Source organism: Heterocephalus glaber, unplaced genomic scaffold, assembly GCF_053883595.1.
Source record: "Heterocephalus glaber isolate CG9 unplaced genomic scaffold, H.glaber_assembly_v1.0 deba00001504, whole genome shotgun sequence".
In the NCBI taxonomy this organism is placed as follows: Eukaryota; Metazoa; Chordata; class Mammalia; order Rodentia; family Bathyergidae; genus Heterocephalus; species Heterocephalus glaber.
The window spans coordinates 10,366,171-10,389,538 of record NW_028258324.1 but is presented as its reverse complement, the minus strand read 5'-3'; the positions used below and the strand labels follow the sequence as shown (position 1 = coordinate 10,389,538).

The 23,368-nt window shown below is 37.9% G+C and overlaps 1 protein-coding gene across 2 annotated transcripts in view; it reads left to right on the top strand.

The window, feature by feature from the left end:
- The window catches only part of Ryk (receptor like tyrosine kinase), a 105,412-nt gene that overhangs the window by 34,164 nt on the left and 47,880 nt on the right, over positions 1–23,368 (top strand). For both annotated transcript variants that reach the window (XM_004834262.3, XM_087186170.1), the window contains exons 3-6: positions 15,156–15,255; positions 17,350–17,484; positions 19,725–19,778; positions 20,732–20,876. In XM_004834262.3, coding sequence (XP_004834319.1) covers positions 15,156–15,255; positions 17,350–17,484; positions 19,725–19,778; positions 20,732–20,876 — 434 coding nt within the window. The remainder of the gene's footprint in view (positions 1–15,155; positions 15,256–17,349; positions 17,485–19,724; positions 19,779–20,731; positions 20,877–23,368) is intronic.

Genomic DNA, 23,368 nt, shown 5'->3' with positions numbered 1-23,368 from the left:
ATCAACTGACAAGTAGATAAAGAAAATGTGGGGTCTTTTTATACAATGAAATACTACTCTGCCATAAAGAAGGATGAGCTTCAGACATTCATAGCTAAATAGATGGACCTTAAGACCAAATTCCTAAATGAAATAAATCGGACCCACATGTTTAAATACCGCATTGTTTCTCTGGTGTGAGAAACTGAAAGTGGAAATAAGAACTGAAATGTATAGTGGATGTTGGGAAATGAGAAGAAAGTGTTCTAATGGGAAGGGGAACAAGGGAGGAGGGAGGGAGAAAGGAAAGAAGCGACAAGAAAAAAAGTGAAAATGGAAAAAATGAAAAGAAAGCTTCTGTACATAGGGGAAGGGGCTGGGGGGGATGGGGTAAAATAAAATTTATATATATATAAAGTCTAGAAATAGAAGTCTCCTTGTAGCCCTACTTTCCATCATTCTAAGGGTTTATCAGTTGTTCCTGTGGTTGACAGTGGCTGCCAAAGCTTTAGCCATCACATCTGTCCAGGCAGGAAGACAGCTAAAGGGCAAGAAAAAGTCTTGCCTCCTTAAAAATGAGACTCCCTGAAAATAGTACATAATGTTTCTTACATCTCATGACCAAAACTTAGTTACATGACCACAGCTATCTGCAAAGGAGGTGAAATACTGCCATCTTAGCTTGATGGAAATGTGTCCAACAAAAAATTAACATTCTGCTATTAAACAGGATATTGGGTGGGAACTAGCAGTCTCCAACTTCCTTCATCAAGAGGGAACATAAGTCCTCAGTTCAATTAAAAAAAAATTACAAGTTAGTACCCCATAGGTCTGGTTCCTTGGTTCCTTGTTGTAGAGACTCATCTTTTCTATTTTATTTAACAGTATTAGTTCTAAGGAGAATAAATATTTATTCATCTATTGTTGTTATGGTTTAGATCTATAATGTCCCCCCAAAATCTTATGTTTGGAAGGTGATTGGATCGTGAGGACATTATACTCATCAGCAGGTTCATCCATGAGGTCACTGAGGCCACTGAACTGGAAGGGTGTATTCTCATTCCAACTCCTACTCCTCTCCTCTGTTCCCTGGCTGCCATGTGAACAGCTTTCCTCCACCATGTGTTCTGCCATACTATTTCTCCTTGGAGCCAGCCAAGCATGGACTGAATTTACTGAGACCAAGAGCCAAAATAAGCCTATCCTCAGGTATCAGATATTTTGTCCTAGTGACAGAAAAGCTATTACACCCACTAAGCCAATAAAAATTCTTAACATTCCATGTAAACCATAATACTCAATTTAAGTGAGCTTGAAAAAGCATGGGCCTGGATCTGATAGACCTGGGATTGCCATATACTGGGATTGTCATATACTCCCTGTTCACACCAGAATGAAGTTCTGATTTCTTAGGAAACCATTATGATTTTGTCTCTGCCCCCCCCCCCTTTTTTGCTGCTTTTGCAGCCATTTGCTGAGTGCCATTTTTTCTACCTTGTAATATTTTGAATGCCCTGTGTCCTGTCACTTTGCTGCTGTGTGCTCTGCTAGAAATGCCCTTTACCCAACTAACTCCTCTTATCTCATAAAACTGGTGTCACCTCTCCTTTAGTTGCCCCAGAAGGCTGCAGGTACCTTTTCTGTGTCCATAATGTCCTTCTCTCTCTTGGCTTTTGTCATACTTGAAGAATATTATGAGTTGATTTTCTTTTCTCTTCCCTCCCAAATGTTGAGCTATTCAAAGCTGTCCTCCGAGGTGGCTATAATACTGGTGCAGACTGCAGAGGAAATGGAGAAGTGGCAGCCACAGGGCACAGCTCCACAAAGGGAGCTTCTGAAAGTTGGAGTGATTTAGACTTGCAATATGTTGCTTTAGGGGAAGGGACTTTCCCTCTTTCTGAAGTGCAAGACATAGGCTGGGTACATCCAATAGTGGGTTCACACATGTGATTTTTCAGGCATTTTACTCAGAGCTAGAGTGAGGTTGTAAGGTTGGAAAAATGATTGGAATTCATAGATTGAATATATAACGAATTTGACAAGTTCATTTGTAACATTTAAAGATTTAGGGGAAAATAACCATCTTATGTTACAGTGTTTTTTAGTAAAAAACTAAAATATGTATGTGTTAATCTAGTTTCAGCTTTCATTCACCATTGCAGCTCATAATTCTAGTTGTAGGCTGTGGTATCTGGTGATTTTAGCATAGTTGATTAATTGAAATTTATTCACTTTAAAAATTAATCTTATGGGCTAGGGATTTAGCTCAGTGGTTCTGCCACCTGCCTCACAAGCACAAGGACCCGGGTTCGATCCCTGGTACCACACAAAAAAATAAAATAAAATTTGTATTTAAAAAAACATTAATCTTATGAGTAGGCATTGTATGGGCATGGTACAAATTTAAAAGGCACAAAGGGTATACAGTGAAACCTGTCTTTTCTGTCGTCTTGATGCTGTCTCTAAGCCTTCTAGCCACCCATTCCTCCTTGCCTGAGTTAACGACTGTTGTCTGGTTCTAGTCTCCTCTTGTGAAGACAGTTTGTACATTAGTAAACATCTGAGTGTGCTTGGATACATGCATGTTTTAAATACCATACTGTGTACTCTTATGCTGTTTGCATAGCAGTGTTTCCTGGTAAGGGTTCTCTGCTCCTTCATATAGAATTGCATATTTCTTCCCTTCAGATGGCTGAATCACTTTCTTACATCGTTATTATACTTTGGTTTATTGATCAATTTGTATGAGAGGAAACTTAAGACCCAGGTTGGGGAAGAGACTTGTTTAAACTAGTATAGGGGCAGCAGAAGCAAGAGGTAGAGATGACCTGAAATGGGAAAGTCATCCAAGAAGGATGAGCTCTTCTCTAGATTATTTGGCTTTGAGATGCAGTGATGAATTTTCAGAAAAAAGGCCGCAGCTCCCAAGCTCCAACACTTTATCAGAAACTCTCAGTTCTTGTCTTTTAAAATCTTGCCAGAAGATGAAATATTTGCTTCCAAAGATCTCCAGACTATGCAATGAATGTCAGTTCAATATTGTAGATATTCTAACATTACTTTTCACACATCAAAGCTTTTGCTAATAGTGTTGTTTTCCAGTGTTTACATGACTTTTTCTTGCCAAATAGATTGCAGTTCTTTGAGAAGCTGGAGCTGTGATGTCTTACCCTTAACATATATGTCATGCATGCTTTAGTGAGTGGCCAGAAAGGACCATTGTGTTAATTGCATTTTAAGCCAGGGGTAGAACTTTGGTATTGATTCTCTTTCACAAGGCTATACTTTTTTTTTTTTTTTAAAGCATACTACTAGATATTTTTGACAGATAATTAGGTTCTTCTGTATTTCTTCTATCTTCTTCAATGTCCCTGAAAGAAATATACAACTCCATATAAGTATTAGTAGATATTTTCTATGGCTAAAAGGCAAAAATATGCTAAGATGTAGCAGAATACCCCCACTACCCTTGATTATCCCATTCCTATTCTCTGCTTTCTGTAATGCTTAGTTATTGTCAAAGAGAGTCTTCAGGGAGCTTGTCAGAGTTCTGACAGATACCTGGAGAGTAGACTGCTGTGTCTGCCCCCTGTGGAGTGAGGTTTCTATAAGAAAGGCAGTACTCTGAGAATTTCAGAGAAGCTGGCTGCCAGCAAGTGTATTCATTTTAAATATGTGCTGTCTGTGTTCCAGAAGGAAATAGCTTTACTCATCAGCTGCCTGTTTGCAATTGTAATTTATTTCCAAGTCAGGGAGGATTACAAAAAAATGTTTATTTTTTAGCTTATTCAAATATTTATATTTTCTCTAGTTTCTTTTCTGAAGTGTTTTGGCTCATTCCTTTTTTCTGTTAAACAGCTGTTGTTCAATTTTTTTTATTCTAGTAGGTTATAAATTTAGCCTGTGAATACATGTTTCTTCAGGGGGTAATTGGTGAGCTGCCTTAAAGATCAATACATGATAAATTAGAAAAAAAGTGGACTTCAGTAATTTGCAGTTTCTTTTTTCATCCCAAAAACTGCAGTTTAAAAATTAATATCCTAAGAACTGCTGTGGGACAAGACAACTGCCTTGTAAATGCCCCATGCTGAGACAGTCTCTCAGAGAGGGCGCCTTGGGAAAAGGGCAGGCTTCCATGCACTCATACCTTTACATTCCTCCAGCTGCTGGTGTGGTCAAGGTTACCTTCTCAAACCTCCTGCTCAGCCCCTTTGCCCCACACCCATGTCCCTCTTGTCTGCTGGACTCCACCCATAACCTCATCTCCTCCCTTTCTGGTTGCTACATTGAGATGCTCTGGTGCCAGTCTTGTCTGCTGCCTTTAGCACTGCAGCGAGAGCCCTCGACTCCTTTGTAGCACCCTCTCTCTGCTCTCTTAGGGGTTCTGGTCTGTGGGCAGCTGCTCCTCTGGTTGCAGTAATTGAGACCTAGAATAAGAGAGACTCTAGAGCAGGTTTTGGGAAATGTAATAAATTTGACTCTGAATCTGTTAAGTTTGAGGGCTGCAGGATTATCAGTCAAAAATGTCTAGCAGGTAATTGGACAGATGGGGGAGATTAAAGGTAAAGGAGAATAAGAGGTTGATGATGAGATCTATTCAGTAGTTATGGCTAGAACCTTGTCTTCTAGGAGGAAAGGATTTGTCATTTAAAAGGGAGAATGAAACTTACCTTGGGACTGGAGTGCAAAAGATGGTTGCTCTAACAGATCTTACTGGTGTTTTTTAAAAAAGAAAAATGAACAGAAAGAACATGGCTATGTGTAAGCTGAAAGGAACAAGAGCATTGTCTGAAGTGAGGCGCAGTAGGTAGTGAATCAGTAAGGCCTAGGAGGTTTGGACTGGGAAAGAGTATAGAGAAGAGGACTCTGAGGAAGAGACTGGTGAGCAGAACTGAGGACCTGCCATAAGTCTGAAGGTCACCATGGAAGAGCACCTCCAAGATGTGATCTCCTCCAGGGTCTAAACAGCAGAGGTAGAGTAAGGGGCAGTCATGATGATGGTGTTTCCTTCCAAGGGTATGAAAGAGGGAGAAAACCAGTTGAAAGCATCTGTATGACTGTGTCAATAATGTTCTCTTTGGGGCACAGGCTGTGGAAATGTGAAAACAAGTGGCCCTGGCTGGGCTGGAAAGGAAGAAAGTAGTTTAATTGGTCACTGCATCCCACCTACAAGCATAGCCCTGACTCATAAATGTGCCTCACAGTGGTTGATGGAGAGTACTGGTTTTGTAGGAAGCAGAGGTGGGTGGTCGGGGTAGTGATGGCATCTTTTGTAGAATGGCATTTCTTTTGGTTGTAGGGTATTTCTTTGGCATGTAGGAATGAATGCAGAGTATTGAAAGTAGCAGAAAGATAACAGAGGACAAAGTGAGCCAAGGTCCAAGGCCTCTGCTAAGTCCTGTGTGGCACGAGATACAGTTGTGGATGGCGCAAGATACAGATGAGCATCAGAGTACAGGGGATTTTACATTAGGAAGGGATGTTTGGGAAGGGCATTATGATCCTTAAAGAATGGTCACCCTTCAGTGTAGGTCCTGGGTCAGGTGTTATAGAAACTGAATGGTAGGCAGAGAGATCACTTTTGAGGAAAGCCAGGTTGTGGGAGAGGGTACAGAGGCTAAGAGTAATAGTAAGGTCCCCAGGTGGGGAACAAAACAGAAGGTCTACAATAATGTTCTTGCCAGAGTACAGGAGGGTTTGTGTCAGAATCCTGGGGTTGGCCATAGGCTGGTGATGATGGAGAAGTGCAGCATGGCAGGAGTGCCAGTGCCACTGGGGCATGTGTTTATCAGAGGGCACACATGGCAGTCTAGCAGGTGTATTGCATTAATTATCCTTTGATCCTCCATTTTTATTATCCTCTCACTTTACAAAAACTGAAACATGGCCATTTTCACTATGTTGATTCTTCCTACCCAGGAGCAAGGGATGTCTTTCCATTTTCTGATGTTATCTTCAATCTCTCTTTTCAGAGTGCTATAGTTTTCAGAGAAGAGGTCTTTGATTTCTTTTGTTAGGTTGATTCCTAGGCATTTCATTTTTTGGATGCAATTGTGAAAGGAATTGTTTGCCCTATTTCTCTCTCAGTGAGTCTGTTGTTCATGTAGAGGAAAGCTATTGATTTTTGTGTGTTAAGCTACTTCACTGAATTTGGTTATTAAGTCTAGAAGACTTTTGGTGGAGTTCTTGGGGTCTTTGGTATAGAGTATCATGTCATCTGCAAATAATGACAATTTGACTTCTTCATTTCCTATCTTTATTCTTTTTATTTCTTTCTCTTGTCTAATTGCTGTGGCTAATGTTTCCAAGACAGTATTGAACAGGAGTGGTGATAGTAGACATTCCTTGCCTTGTTCCTGATTTTAGTGTGAAAGATTTCAGTTTTTGACCATTTAGTATGATATTGGCTGTTGGTTTTTTGTAGATGGCTTTTATGAGATTGAGGTAGACACCATCTATTCCAATTTTTTGTAGGGTTTTTATCATAAATGCATGTTGGATTTGTTGAATGCTTTTTCTGCATCTATTGAGATGATCATATGGTTTTGTCCTTGGCTTTATTGATACAGTGTATTACATTGATTGATTTGCATATGGTGAACCATCCCTGCATCCCTGGGATGAATCCAACTTGGTCAGGGTATATGATCTTCTTGATGATCTTCTGCATTCTATTTGCCAGTATCTTCATAAGGATTTTTGCATCTGTGTTCATTAGTGAAATTGGCCTATAGTTCTCTTTTACGGTTGGGTCTTTCCCTGCTTTGGAGATCAAGGTGATGCTTGCTTCCAGGAATGAATTTGGGAGTATTGCTTCCCTTTCAGTTTCATTGAAGCATTTAAAGAGTAGTGGCAGTAGTTCCTCTCTAAATGTCTTGTAGAATTCAGCAGTGAAGCCATCAGGACTTGGGCTTTTCTTAGTTGTTAAGTTTTTAATTACGTTTTTAATTTCATTGGTTGATATTGGGTTGTTTAGAATTTTTAAGTCTTCTTCTTTCAACTTTGGTAATTAATATGTATGTAGGAATCTGTCCATTTCTTCTGTGTTTTCCATCTTATTGGCTTATAGGTTCTCGAAGTAGATATTGATGATCATCTGGATTTCTGCTGGTTCCATAATTTCATCATTTTCATTCCTAATTGTATGGATTTGGGCCTTTTCTTTCCTTTTTCTGATAAGGTTGTCTAAGGGTTTGTCAATTTTGTTGATTCTTTCGAAGAACTAATTCTTGGCTTCATTGATTTTTTTGTATCATTCTCTTAGTCTCCATTGAATTGATTTCTGTTCTGATCGTTATAATTTCCTCCCTTGTATGAGCTTTGGGTTTGTCCTGCTCTTCTTTTTCTAGAAGCTTGAGGTTCAGCATCAGGTTGTTTAATTGGGCTTGCTGTTTTCCTAATATGAGTATTCACTGCTATGAATTTCCCTCGTAAGACTGCTTTCATTGTGTCCCATAGATTCCGATATGTTGTATTGTCATTGTCATTTAATTGTAGGAACTGTCTGATTTCTTCTTTAATTTCCTCTGTGACCCATTGGTTATTCAGAAGTGTGTTGTTCAGTTTCCATGTGTTTATGAAATTCTTGCGGTTTCTTTTGCTGTTGATCTCCAATTTCATCGCACTATTGATATAGGGGGAAGAGATGTAACTCCCAAACCTACTAGATATCCAAAATGTGAGTTTGTGTTCTCTAAAATTGAAGAATGAATTCTAGGAACAATGGAGTTCCTAGAATTCTCCTTAGGAGTTTCCTACTCCTAAGAGTAGGAAAAATTTATTGGGAGAAAGAAAGGGTCTGCTTAAGAGACAGAAGGGGGACCATACAATGGGTTGCTTGCTCACCCCACTTTTCAAAGATGTTTTATACAGCAAAGCCATGTGGTGAGGAGGGTACAAAGTGGGACAGAAGTATAAGACCCAATGGAAATTTACAAGGTGGGCATGAGGTGGGACAAAACCATGACCAACCAATAAGATTACAAGTACAGTCACCCAGATCCCCATTGATTAAATGGGGATCAAATGGGAAGACAAGTCACGTACAAGGAATTTCCCATTTAGAATATCAATCACTGCTATCTATCTGTAGAGGAAGTAGTACTTCTTTTCCTTTTTATAATGCTAACCAGTGAATGTGCCTCACTTCTTCTCCATGTTGGATCCTTGCTGTGTTGGCTCCTGGAGGGCTGGCGCCTTAAGGGAGGCCCTGCCTACCTGCCAACAAGATATCTAAATAACTTACCTATCTATAGTACTGTGGTCTGATAATATGCAGGGGGTTTCTTCGGCTCCTTGGCACTTACTTAAACATGTTCTGTGAGCGAGTATATGGTCTATTTTGGAGAACGACCCGTGTGTAGCTGAAAAGAATGTGTATTCTGATTTTGTGGGTGCAATACTCTGTAAACATCTGATAAGTTCATTTGTTCAAGAGTTTGATTGAGTTCTAGTATTTTGATTGTTTATTTTTTGTCTAGTTGATCTATCTATTTGTGACAGTGGGGTATTGAGGTCCCCCACTACTACCATATTAGTGCTTATTTCATTTTTCATGTCTGTTATTTGTTTTATATAGTTGGGTGCACTAGTATTTGGTGCATATATATTTATGATTATCATCTCTTCCTCTTGGATTGTTCCCTTTACCAAGGATGTACTGTCCTTCTTTGTCTCTCTTAATCAGTGTTCATTTGAAATCCACTTGATCTGCAAATCAGAGAGCTACTCCTGCTTTTTGGGGGGTTCCTGTCACATGGAGTATTGTTTTCCACCTTTTAACTTTCAGTCTGTGAGTTTCTTTTTGAATGAAGTGTGTTTCTTGTATGTAGCATATTGTTGGATATCTTGCTTCTTGACCCCTTCTGCCAGTCTGTTTCTTTTGATTGGTGAATTGAGACCATTAACATTGATAGTTATAACTGATATGTATTGACTTATCCTTATCATGACTTTTTCTTTCTGTTGGATTCTCCCCCTTTGCATTTAATTTCTTGTCATGCTTGATGGATTGATTCTTCTGGGCTTCCTGGGGTTGTGATCTTTGTTGTCTTTTCCTAGGAGAGTGTATAAAATTTTTTGGAGTGCTGGTTTGGTATTCATGAAGGTCCTAAGGTGCTGTTTGTCATGAAAGTATCTCATTTCTTCATCAATTTTGAAAGATAGTTTTGCAGGGTACATCAATCTGGGTTGGAGACGGTTTTCCATTAGGGCTTGAAATACATCACTCCAAGCTCATCTTGCCTTGAGGGTTTGCATTGAGAAGTCTCCTGTGATACTGATGGGCTTTCCTTTGTATGTGATTTGTTTCTTTTCTCTCACTGCTTATAGAATTTTGTTCTTCTGTTGGGTTTCTGGAATCTTAACTATAATATGCCTATGTGTAGATTTTTTTTGATCAAGGCTAGTTGGAGTCCTATATGCCTCACTTATCTGTACGTCAAGTTCTTTTCCCCTACTTGGGAAGTTTTCTGTCATGACTTCTGTGAACAGTTTTTTTTATGTTGTATGCATTCTCTCCTGTTTCTTCATTGACTCCAGTCAGTCCTACGTTATTCTTTTTTGCATCATCTAGCAGCTGCTGGATTGATTTTTCGTGGTCCCTTACTTTTTTAAAGAAATTTGTCTTTTCCTCACCACTAATTGCAGTCTTTTCTTCTACATCTGAAATCCTGTCCTCACATTGGCTCATCCTACTGTGTAAACTTTCAGTGGAGTTTTTAATCTTCTGGAAATCTGTTTGCATGTGTTTTATGGATTCCTTTTGTTTCCTATGTTGGGGTTCCATCCTATTCCTCAGCTCCTCTATTATTTTTTATCTGTGTCCTCTCCAGATTTATTAATCATGTCTTACACTATGGGTAGAATCTCTGCTGTTATCTGAGAAATTATTCCTGAATTCGTTTTTCCAGGTCCCCCCGCTTTTTTTTTTTGGTACTGAGAATCAAAATTCGGGTCCTTGCGCTTGCGCTTGCACTTGCGCAGCAGATGGCAAAACCACTGAGCTATATCCCCGGCCCTCAGATCCTCTTTTGTTGCCAGTTCAGGGAATCCAGGTGGTTGAGTATCAGATTGTTCCATCTGGTTTCCCTTTGGGATTGCTTTAGGTGATCTGGAAGTCTGGTTTTGAGATATGTTTACATGTCTTCTCATTTCAGCAGGGTGTGTGTGTGTTTGTGTGTGTGCTGTTGGTGCCTGCGCAGCTCACCTCCTCGGTACTGGGGGCAGTGGTACGGCAGCCTAGAAGGCTTCTCCTGGGTGCTGGCACTGGGGGCAGTGGTACGGTGGCACAGAAAGCTCCTCCTCCATGCTGGGGGCGGCTCTCAAAAATTTTCATATGATCAAGAAGTTGCAGGTATCAGTATTGGCTGGCAAGACTCTTCTTGGAAGTCACACAGCACTCAGGCTGCTCCTTGTTTCACCATCCTTGGCCCATGTCTTTTATCCTCATCCGACAGCTTTCAGCCTTGTTATCTCAAGATAGCTCATACTTATAAAACTGCTATATAAATTCAATGCAATCCCAATTGCAATTCCAGCAGCATACTTTCACGGACCTTGAGAAAACAGTCCAAAAATTCATTTGCAGCAAGGAGAGACCTAGAATAACAAAAGCAATTCTAGACAACAGATACGTGGCAGAGAGTATCACAACCCCCAACTTGAAAGTATACTACAAAGCTACTGTGATAAAAACAGCATGGTACTGGCAAAGAAACAGACCTAAGGACCAGTAGAACAGATTAGAAGAGGCAGAAACAACTCCAGACACACTCAGGCACCTCATCTTTGACAGAGGAGCCAAACACCCTCACTGGAGGAAAGATAGCCTCTTTAATAAATAGTGCTGGAAAAATTGGGTTTCAACTTGCAAAGATTAGAACTAGAGAACGGGGTATTTAGCTCAGTGGTTCTGCCGCCCGCCATGCAAGCAGAAGGACCTGAGTTCAATCCCCAGTACCAAAAAAAAATCAAAAAACTAGACCTATATCTCTCACCATTCACTAAACTAAAATCGAAATGGATTAAAGATCTAAATATTAAAACAGAAATGCTGAACTGGCTAGAACAGAGGTTAGGTAGAACTCTTGAAGACATTGGTGTAGGAAAAGATTTTATGAGCAAAACCTCAGTTGCCCATGAACTAGCACAAACAATCAACAAGTGGGATCTCTTCTTACTAAAAAGCTTCTGCACAGCAAGAGAAACCACCAGCAGTGTGAAGAGACAACCCACAATGTGAGAAAAAATTTTCACCTGCTGTTCCTCAGACAAAGGCCTACTATCTAGAAGGTATAAAGAACTTAAAAAAATCAGACCTCCCAAATTTAAAGACCCAGTCCAAAAATGGGCATCTGAAACGAACAGGCATTTCTTAGACAAAGAAGTAGAAATAGCAAATAAACAAATGAAAAAATGTTCAACATCACTGGTCATTCGAGAAATGCAAATGAAAACAACGCTGAGATTCCTCCTCACCCCGGAAAGAATGGCTGCCATCATGAAATCAACCATAACAAATGCTGGCAGGGCTGTGGGGGAAGAGGAATACTGCTCCACTGCTGGTAGGAGTGTAGACTGGTGCAATCACTGTGGAAATCAGTATGGAGATACCGCAAAGAACTAGGACTGGAAGTCCCATCTGACCCAGCTATTCCCCTGGTGGGTATCTTCCCCAAAGAATTAAAAGAATCATATCATAGTGATATATGTGCACCCATGGTCATAGCAGCACCATTTGTAATAGCTAAAACTTGGAAGCAGCTCAGTTGCCCATCAACTGGAGACTGGATAAAGAAAATGTGTTTTTAAAAATAAAATGGAGTACTACTCAGCCATAAAAAATGAGAGATTACAGACGTTTATAGCTAAATGGATGCACACTAAGGCCATACTCTTAAGTGAAATAAATAGGACACACATGTAGATACTGAATAGTTTCTCCAGTTTGAGAAACTGAAAGTGTAAATAAGGACTAAAAGGTATAACAGATAATGTGAAATAGGAAGAAGAGTGCCAGAGGGGAAGTGGAAGTGGCAGAGATAGGGGAAAGGACAGAAGGGAATGAAATTAATATGAGAAAATGAAAAAATGGAAACAACCTCTTTCTAAATAGGGATGGAGGGGTTGATAAGGAAGGTGGAGTAATGCAGAAAAAATAAGAACCAAGAGAGATTATGTAAAGGTGCAGATTTCCAGTGATCAGTGTCATTATATTGTATACCTAAAATGTACCAATAAAATTAATTTTAAAAATCCAAAAACTGAAAGACAGAAAAGTTGCCAATTTATGGGAAAGGTCTCATGGTTCCAAATCCATTTCTTGATAACTGCACATTTGTTTTGTGCATCTTCTCTTGATATGTGGGCCTGTTCAGAGATAGGATGACCATAAAGATGAGTCCATGCATTCTCTTGATGTTTTACTGCTAGAACACCTACTCAGTCCCGCCCAAACTTGCTTGACTGTAGCTCTATAGCACCCCCTGGATGCCGCTTCTATTGAGCTGTTGAAAACACTTCCAGTTAAGTTGCCCCTAGTTACTGATGTGCTAAAGGAAGAATATGTATTTCCTTTGTTGTGAATATACTCTCAAATACATCTTTCAACAGTTGTTTATGTACCTAACTGCAAAGGAGAGTTTAATGTTCACACACCCCTGTGATATTTAGCTCAGGGTCAGATAGAGTGTGAAAGGAGAAATGTAAAGGATAATCAAGCTTAGTATGTTGAACCCTCCTTCCTGTCTACGGGAAAAAGTACTCTGTGCCTGAGCCCAGGCCATCCCTTCTTGATAGTGTTGAGATGATACTCTTTTTCTTCTGTATTTTCTTCTTTATTATGTACTATTTTATTGGCTTTTTTGATAGCATATACACATATCTTAATATTTTCCATTGAAAGAGAAAAGCTGTGAGACCCTCATTTTTAAAAAAATTAAATTAATTTTAATTGATGCATAAAAACATAAAAATTGTACCTATTTTGGGGGTACCATGTGATGTTTAGATATGTGCATACAATTGTGTAATATTTATATCAGTGTAAACATACCTGTCTTCTCAAATGTTTACCATTTGTGTATGGTAAAACATTAAAATTTTTTCCTGTTAGCTTTTTGACATATATAGTACATTATCATTACTGTACAATAGCACATCAGAACTAACCCTTACCTAACTACAGCTTAGTACCCATGAGTAGTCTTTCCCTCACCTCCCTCCCTACTCTCCCCAGCCTCTGGTAGTGATCATTCTATTTTCAATGTCTATGAGATCAACTCTTTTAGATTCCACATATGAGTGAGATCATGCTGTACTTGTCTTTCTGTGTCTGGCTTATTTCACTTAATGTATTGATCTCCAGTTCCATCCATGTTGCAAATGACAGGATTTTTTTATGTTTTAAAATGGCTGAGTATTCCATCGTGTGTGTGGATACCACATTTTCTGTATTGGTCAGTTGATGGAAGTGTGTATTGTTTCCATTTTTGCCTTTGTCAAAGTCCTGCAATGAATATGGGAGTGGAGTGCATATGTTTCTTTGTAAGTTTCTTTAAGAATGCTTTTCTGTACCTCTTTTCTCCTACTGTTTTCCCATCTTACTGCCCTATGGCTCTGCCAGTCCTAGTCCTCTGTTAAAACTACCCTGTGAACACTGGGAGAAAGCTACTACAGATATTCCTTGTTTAATGACCTACCTGCTTAATGACTGTTTGGATTTACAACTGAGTCGCACTGTTCAGACTTATGACCCATTGCTTGGACATATGACCATTTTTATCTTTGTATAGTTCTGTACATCTTGTTAATAGAGCCTCAGTGTCTTTTTGTGCAGTATATCTTGTTTATACAGTACTGTAATTTTTACTGATTGTACTGTACAGTATAGTACCGTAGTTTTATGTTCTGTTATATAATACAATACTGCACATAAGATTTATGCAAATAAAAGCAAAGTCATCAAGTTGGAGTTTTCTTTGATCGCTTCTTTGTTCTGAATTTTTTAATGTACATACTATATACAGTTCCTCATTTAGTGACCAATTCATTTAACAACCTACTTGTAGGACCATGACTTGGTCATTAAACAAGGAATGTCTGTATATTTAATCAAGTTTGCATGGCAGGACAGAGAATGTTAGGAAACATTGAAGATCTTGGTGGAGATAGCTATTCTGAATTTGTTATTGCTTTATAGTTCAGGCTGTTTCTCCCATGAATCCCCAGTAGCAAAGGGTCATGTTTATTGATTTTGTTTGGGTCTAGTAAGGTATACTGAGTAGGCAGGTATTGATAGTTAATATTGGTGTTCCAGGATGTCTTAGAGGTCCTTCCTAGATTCTGAATCACTTAAGAAATAAAGGTCTGAACAGGATCCAAACATGAACATTTTTAGTAGTTGTGTTAGTCAGCTTTCTGTTACTATAATACAATACCCGAGATAATCAACTTACAGAGAAAAAAGGTTTATTTTGGCTCAGTTTTAGAGGTTCTGGGCTATGAGGCTGTGGCCTATGACTGATTGGCCCCCTTGCTTTGGATCTGTGGCAGCACATCATGCCAGGAGCAACCATTCACCTCATGGGGAGGAAGCAAAGAGGAAAGGGAAGGGGGCTAGGTTCCCATAATCCTTTTGGGAGGGACACCCAAAGGACCTTTCACTAGGCTCTACCTTGTAAGGGTTCCCCCACCTCCCAATAGTGCTACCATGGGGACCAAGCCTTTAACACATGGGCCTTTGGAGGACAATCAATACCCAAATTATAGCTGTTGTGATTGTTGGACTAGGGAAATGGCTTAGATATTCTGTGATACATTCATACCTTAGAATGTACTTATTAGTGTGGGTCTGCAGAGCAGACATCCATCTACGGTCCACATGATGTCCCTTGGTTTTTATCAACTAGAAGCAGTATTCCCAAATAATTATGATCTGTAAATTGTATATCTCAACTTCTTGGTTCTTCATATCTGACTAACTGGGGTTTCTGCCTCAAGCATGCTAGATAAATGCTCTACCTCTGAGTACTTCCCTATCCCCTGGACTTTTTTGATAGCTGTATTATTTATATGTGTGAAAGGTTCATGCATTTATTAATGACCTAATTAGTCAAACTATTAGTGTCCTTTCTGTTATCACATATCCATTTTGTTTATTTCCCTCCATTGTACAGGTTGAATATAAACTTGGATTCCAAGTAGACAATTTTGTGGCCATGGACATGCCCCAGGTCAACATTTCTGTTCAGGGGGAAGTTCCACGCACTTTATCAGGTAAGATTCTCAAGTCTCAAAGCACAGTTAGCACACTCTTTTCAATTGTGTCTCCTTCATCTTGTTTTATAAAGGAAAGTTTACTGATGTGTAGTGTGTCTTCATAGATACAAAATGTGTAAGTACTGTGGAAAGTAATTTTTTGGGGAGGGGCAGTTCAATCCAGGGCCTTTTCACTGAACTACATCCCGAATCCTTTTCTTCATTTTTTAATTTTGAGGAAGGGTCTTGTTAAGTTTCTAAGTTCCCAGGCTGGGCTTGAACTTGACAATCCTCTTGCCTCAGCCTCCCAGAGTGCTGGGATTATAGGTTTGTACTACTGTGCCCATCTGTGAAAACTAATATTTATAAATACTGATTTTTTTTGTAGCATGTTTTTAGACTATTTCCTCCTTCCCATCGTTAGAACTGTGTCAGTTGTCTCTTTTTCTGCATTGCTGGCACTGACCTCCACACAAGTTCCTGTGTCTGGTGTTACTCCTCTTTGATTAATTTCCACATCCCACACTGTGGCCCAGATGGTCATTGCACACTCACATCTGACCACAGGCATCCAGCCCCTCACTGCTTTCTCCTTCCTCAACTGAGTACATTCCAGACTCCTTAGCCTATGTGCTGGATCCTTTATTATGTAACCCTTCCTGCTGCACTTGGCCCAGCAGTTTCAGATTACATGCAGTTTTCAAATCCGTGCCTTTGCATGTGCTAGTTTCTGTATTTGTAACTATCTTTTCTTTTTTTCTGATTATGAACTATCCATCCCACTCATTCTACATGACACAAAATGTGCACTGCCCTCTTCCTGCCTTCTTCTCTCCCTCAGATTATTAACATTTTCTTAAGTTTTTCCTGCCCCGTAGAACCTTGCATTTAACTGTCTTTGAACCAATTACATCAGTGATGGTGAACCTTTTAGAGCTTTCAGTGATACAAATAGCCAGCTGTGGCACGTGTGCCTTAGGTTCACCATCACTGGATTACATTATCTGATAATTCCCTTGGTGCTTAGAATAGCAGTTCTTATGGGATAGGAACTCAGTACTTGTCTGAATGAATAAAATAAGTGTCTTATTTATATCAATTTAACTACTGTTGAGATAATTTTTTAGGAGTGGTCTTGAAGACAGGAGATTTTAAATAAATGGAAATTTTTAAAAAATTGAAAGTCTAAACCACAGCAGTGTTGTGGGACTTTTCCTGGCATTCTTACCACTGTTATTAGTGACATGTGTTAATCTAAGCATTCAGGAAGCTCAGGAATGCTAGTTAATTTTTATAGGTTAGTAAAGAAACTCAGAAATGTCTGAGTCTCTGATACATTCACACAGATGATAGAATGATATATTCTGAATTTATAGGAAAAGAATCTTAAACTGAAAGATTAAGAATATACACTAGGACCAGGGCTCAGTGGCACCGCACCTGCCTCGCAAACACAAGGTCCTGAGTTCAATCCCCAGTACAAAAAAAAATATACACTAAAGTTTATTATCCACTTGTTTCCGTTTTTGATTAAAACCAGTTTCTATTTCTAAAGGTAATGTTTTCAGTTCATAGTTGAGAATTTTAGAAGATTTGTTTATAGATGTATACTTATTTATTTATACATATTTATACTTGTTTACAGGTTGTACTCCCATTTTCTTTAACCTGTAATCTTTTCATTAAGATAGTACATTATTGCGCTTTGGTACTGCTATCTTTTCTTATCATGTAATTTTTGTTACTGTGCTGATGTAACAGAAGGTCAGCAGGGTTTGCCTTAGGATTCTGTAGCTTCAGTGTATTGGAATAGCAGGATTTAAGAGACAAATTGATATATTAAGATAATAAGTAAAATTTGAAAATAATTGTCTTTATTTTTGTCTTGTTTGTTCTCCAGCACTTTTATATCTGTAATGAGTGAAATACTTAATGTCTAGAACTCATAATGATATAAAGATGTGTGCTCTGAAAGCTAATTTATTTATTTAAATGTATTTTTGGTTTATTGCAGCAAAAATCAATCTAAAATGGTCAGTAAGAGCTATTTTGGGGGGCATTAAAGTTGATTTTCAGAAAATTAAAGTATTTTTTCTTATTCCTTTTAAACAGTGTTTCGGGTCGAGCTTTCCTGTACTGGCAAAGTAGATTCTGAAGTTATGATACTAATGCAGCTCAACTTGACAGTAAATTCTTCAAAAAATTTTACAGTCCTAAATTTTAAACGAAGGAAAATGTGCTACAAAAGTAAGGAATTTATTTAATGAAATGTGTTTTATGCAGATGTGACAGGACCAGTGATAGATTTATTGTTTTATAGATTTAATTATGACCAAATCTTGATTCTAGTTGCAAAGGAGAAAAGAAAGCTCTAGCAGCTGAAATTCTGAGTTCATTTCCAGAGAGTTTATAGCAGGGCTGTCATACAGGCTCTAAGACCTTGCTTTCTCAGATCTTTTGGCGGAATTGCTGGGATATTTTCTGTTAGGAACATGAAATAATTCTGAAATGACTGAAGAGTTAAAGAAGTAAGATAAATCTGTCAGGGCCTCCAAGTAACCTGAGTATTAACTGTATTTTCCTTGTAAGTTACTTTTATGCAGAGTTGCTGTCCTGCGTTAGATGGACTTTGGCTGGAAGGACAGTCCTGCTCTTTTCAGAATATTAAGGCAGTTACTTCACTTCTCTTGGGGTTAGGTTTTCCATCTGTAAAATGGCTGTCATACCTGTTTCAGAGTATTTTTTTAAAGGTTAATTAAAGCTAGCCTAAAACTTAGAATATTATATGTGGATACTTAGTAAATATTACTCATTTGTGGTTTTCAGTAAATCACAGTGTGTATGAAAGGATTCCAGCACCTTAGATCATAGATCAGAAAATTTAAGAGTTCTCCTCACCCTAAGGTGCACAGAGATAAAGTAACCTAGTTCATAAGGTAGAACTGGTTATTATCTAAGATAGGGGAAAAAAAACCCTAAACGTACTGAATGCTTGCCACGTTCTACTTGCTGAACCTGCATTGACTCCATTTACTCCTTAGTAATAACCCCAGGCAATAGGTTCTCTCATATCTCCATTTGCAGAAGAGGAAACTGAGGTTCAGATAATCTTACTGACTTGCCCAGGTCAGATAGCTAAGCCATGTGGCTAGTTTGTAGACTGTGCTTCTTTGTTAAACTGCCCATTAGCAGATTTCCAAGTTGAAATTTGTGCTGAGTGTTATGAAAACATCTGAGGCTAGCTAGCAAGTGGGTTATAATGACTAATGTCTAGATACACGTCAGTGAAAAAGCTGTACTGCTTTTAAATAGACATTTTAAAAATAAAGTTAGGATCTTTAGCTTTAGGGTTTTGATACATTTTCAGTTTTAGTATATTGTTATGTACTTGTTTTCCTGTAATTTTAAAGCTAAAGGAGACTGTAGAGACTCTTTATTATAACCTAGTCATTATATAATTGATATGAGGAGACCAAAGCCTAGAGAAGCCACCTAAGTTTGCATGGCCAGTCAATGAGAATGTAGGGCATCCAGTTCCTAATCCCCAGGGAAGTGGGCAGTGGCTATATTGTAGTGTTTCATTGCTGACTTACAGGCAGAATGATGGCTAAATGTGTGTGGTCTGTGGATCCTGCCAAACACTGCTACTGTCTACAAAGGGTAATGATCAACTGATATTTAGAATGATCCTGTACCTTCTTTTTAAAATTTTTATTTATTTATTTATTTTTGGTACCAGGGATCGAACTCGGGACCTTGCGCTTGTGAGGCAGGTGGTGGAACCACTGAGCTATATCCCCGGCCCCCTTCTCTTTTTTAATGTGCACATGAAAATTAATATTAAAATTCTCTGTTGGTATAGTTTACCATTCTATTTTAGATTTAAGTTTTAATATAGTAACACCCTTTTTATTTGATGATCTGCTTTTAGTCACTCCAGTCATCCAGTTTATGTTTATGACTCTTATTTTAGCATGTGATTCTAAAATATTTACTTATGTGGTTTCTCAGACTATTATGTTTAAAAAGTTGTCTACAATAGAAAATAATATCTGTGGTGTAAGGAACATTAATAGGTATTACTGCCTAGAAAAAGTTATTTTATCATACGAAGGTGGAAATTATGAATTAGATTAGTTTTGTTGCTCTGCAGCTCCCTAGAGCCTCTGAATTCTGCTAAATTCATCGAGACAGTATAAGATAAGGATTTTTCCAGGCTTCTTGACCACAGAAACTTTTTCATTGAGCATGTATAAGCAGTATCCTTTGGCTAAGACTGGCATTGATTGATTATTGATTGATGACTGTACTGATGATTATTAGAATACCAAAGTTTTCATTATTTGAACAAATATCTTTTTACTTAATTTAGGTATTGTTCTGTTAGAACACAAAACTATTAGAGAAAATTCAGAAAATATCATAGTATTTAAGGATTTTTTGGGAAAAGACTCTCCAAAGTATCTTTTACCTCTTTTTTAATTCAGAACTTGAAGAAGTAAAAACTTCAGCATTGGACAAAAACACTAGCAGAACTATTTGTAAGTGTTACTCTATTACCTTTCTCCATTACTAAGGATTAAAAAAAATGGTTAATTGCCTATGATCATGATTGGATGAAGCTTGCAGGCCTTATAATTTCTAGGTTGTAAAATGATAACACCTTGCTATTTATTTTGCTCATACTTTATGTGTTATATAGGTCAAATGAAACTATTAGAATATTGACTATTTTGAGAAATAAAATTAGTATGTATTTTATGACAAGTTAGTGAAAAAACTTTTAGAAGCAAGAGTTTATATCATGCCTTTTTGACTGGTAATAGTTAAAGGATGAACAGGAAAGTATGTGTAAGATCTTTATTCACAAAAGGTTGGAAAACCCGAACTGTAGCCTGGTTCTATCCTATGATAATTTCACCTAGGTGAAAGTGCAAGTTTAAAAATAGTATATTATTTAAACCCACAGAACAGAATCTCAAAGTGGAGTTTTATTTTTTGGTATTGGTTGTGTTTAGACCCTATAACAGGCTCTTCTTTTCCTTTTCTGACATGAATGCATCATGGGATCATATTCTTCTGAGATAGTACTAATAGCAGTATCTCAAAAGGATACTAAATCCTTCTCTTCATGGAAGTTGACGTAAACATTTTTTAAGGGGAGAATTTCAGGTGTGTACAGAAGTTCATTGTATGCTCTGATGAACCCATGAGACGCACCCATCATTTGATTTCAGTGGCAGTCATTTTGCCAGTGTTCTTCCTTTGTTTACTTCCTCTTTAGGTTAGCTAGGAAGGGTTAGAGTATTATATTTTATTTATTTATTTATTTATTTATTTATTTATTTTTGTTAAATTCTTTTATTGGTACATTTTAGGTGTACAACACCATTACATTTCACAAAAAACAGGATACTCAGTGTGTATTTTAAATCAGAAAGCAATCAATCTTATTTGTTTAAAAAGCTTAATGTGCTTTTCATTTTTATTTCAGATGATCCTGTACATGCAGCTCCAACCACTTCTACGCGTGTATTTTATATCAGTGTAGGGGTTTGTTGTGCAGTAATATTTCTTGTAGCAATAATACTAGCTGTTTTGCACCTTCACAGTATGAAAAGAATTGAACTGGATGACAGGTATTGTACATTTTTGGGAAGGGAAGAAATAAAAGTTATTCGCATGTATATGAAAGCCCAGACACAAGCACACCGCTACAGGAGAAGGGGGGAGGGTAATAAGGAAAGATAAGATATCACAATCACTGTCTTTGTGTTTGTCTGATTTTATTTTTTATTTTTTAAAGTTTGTGAAGTCAGAGTTTCTCATGTCTTTCTTCTTAGGGAAGAATGGAGATGAAATATACATTTCTATCCCCAAAGATATAACTATACTCCAGACTCCTATTGCCTTTTAAAAATAATCCTTTTTTTTCTTTCTAGTTCCTCTCGCCAACATTCTGTAACTGTTGGAAATACAAAAATTAATGATACAGTTCACAGTGTCAAGGATTTTATTTTATTTTTTTAAAATTAATTTTATTGGTACTTTTTAGGTATACACTTGACATTTATCATTGGAAATTTGCACCTTACTCTCTCTTGCTTCTTATTTTTTCCCCATTCCCCTGCCCTCCATTCAACTCCTCCATCCCTCCCTATTTACCAACACTTTGTTTCTATTTTTTCTTTTTCTCATATTAATTCCATTCCCCTCTTTCCTTTTCCCTATCCCTCCCACTGCTCCTTAGCCTCTTTTCTTCCTATTTCACATTATCTGTTATAGCTTTTAGTCCTTATGTACACTTTCAGTTTATCACACTAGAGAAACTAGTCATTATTTACACATGTGTGTCCTATTTATTTCACTTAAGAGTATGGCCTTAGTGTGCATCCATTTAGCTATAAATGTCTCTAATCTCTCATTTTTTATGGCTGAGTAATACTCCATTTTATTTAAAAAAACACATTTTCTTTATCCAGTCTCCAGTTGATGGGCAATTGGGCTGTTTCCAAGTTTTAGCTATTACAAATTCTGCTGCTATGAACATGGGTGCCCATATATCACTGTGGTATGATTCTTTTAATTCTTTGGGGAAGATACCCAGCAAGGGAATAGCTGGGTCAGATGGGACTTCCAGTCCTAGTTCTTTGCGGTATCTCCATACTGATTTCCACAGTGGTTGCACCAGTCTACACTCCCACCAACAATGGAGAAGGGTTCCTTTCCCTGTATTTTTATCACTCCAAATCAAGTCTCCCTGCCATCCATTTCTTTTTCCTCTCCATCTTTCTGTTTTGGTGGCAATTGTGCTTTTTCTATTTGTAACTTATTGTGCACTTGTCTTCTACCTCCTACTAGCTTGTAAGCTCTTTGCAACTAGGGAGAAGAGTGTCTTACTCCTTGTGCAGTCCTCAGTCTTACCACAGTTATACAGTTATACACACAGTAGATAAACATATTTGTGGCATAAATAAGAACCTAGGCACTCTCTGTCTCCATTGTGTTAACTTGCCTTCCTTGAGAGAGAAGAGAAAAGAAGAATGTGAGAGGAAGTACTCTGGTGATGTGTTTCAAAATATATTTTGTGTGCTTGGTGTTGTTGAAATTAGATTTAGATTTTACAGGGTAAGAAATGGCATTTGGAAACAACTATGGGGAAAAAAGAAGTAGGAGAAATATATTTATAGGAATTTGAGAAAGGATACAAGTAGAATGCAAATCACTAAGGGACATAACATTAGAAGTCAGTCTCAATACACCCAGAGAGTTGCATTTTCCTTGAATGCTGGTTTTTGTGTGTGTATGTGTGTGTTAGGCCTGTGAACTTATATGGGCCAAAATTGTGTAGAAATTTTTTTCAGATTACATGGGACATATACTTCTGCCTGTTGAAATAGTCACCACCTGTGAATTGGTATTACAGTTCTCTCTAGGTTTCAGGAAAGGGGTTTCTAGACATTGTCTCAGTAAAAGCGACTTGTATTATCACTTTTTCTCAGAGCACAGCTCACTGTAAAGAGCGTAACTTGTGGAGCTATATATGTTTCTGTGTGAAGTCTTCTTTTTCTTATGAGCTTTATGGACTAGATAGAGCAAGTAACATAGCCTCTCTCTGTTTCAAATCTCTGCATTTATAACGTAGAGGAACATACCTTCTTAGGGACATTGTTAGGTTTTAATGAAATTATACTGAGAGCTTTTAGAATGTAGACCTACATTTAGTAAGTGCCATTATTAACAATTTTTCTTTTCAGGAAGTTGCACTGTGCTAGTTATGATTTCTTCTTTACTTCTTTCCTATCCTACTAGCAGTTATTTATTATGTACCAAGCAAGCTAATGGTGGTGACCAAAAGCTTCCCATCCAGTAATCTAATAGCATTTAAGAAATAGCTGCTGCTTCGCATTCTGCATGGGGCCACTTAATGTTCTTCTTTTAAAGATGAAGAAACAGGCTTACAGAGATTAAATAACTTTTTCAGGACTGCACTATTAGGACCAGGCCAGAGCCAGAGGGATGCATTATTGTAATAGTTGTACTGTAATAACCTACTATTGTAATTGATGAAGCATCTGTAAGACTCTGTTCCATGTGTCTTATAGTCATTAACTCCATTTATCTTCCCAGC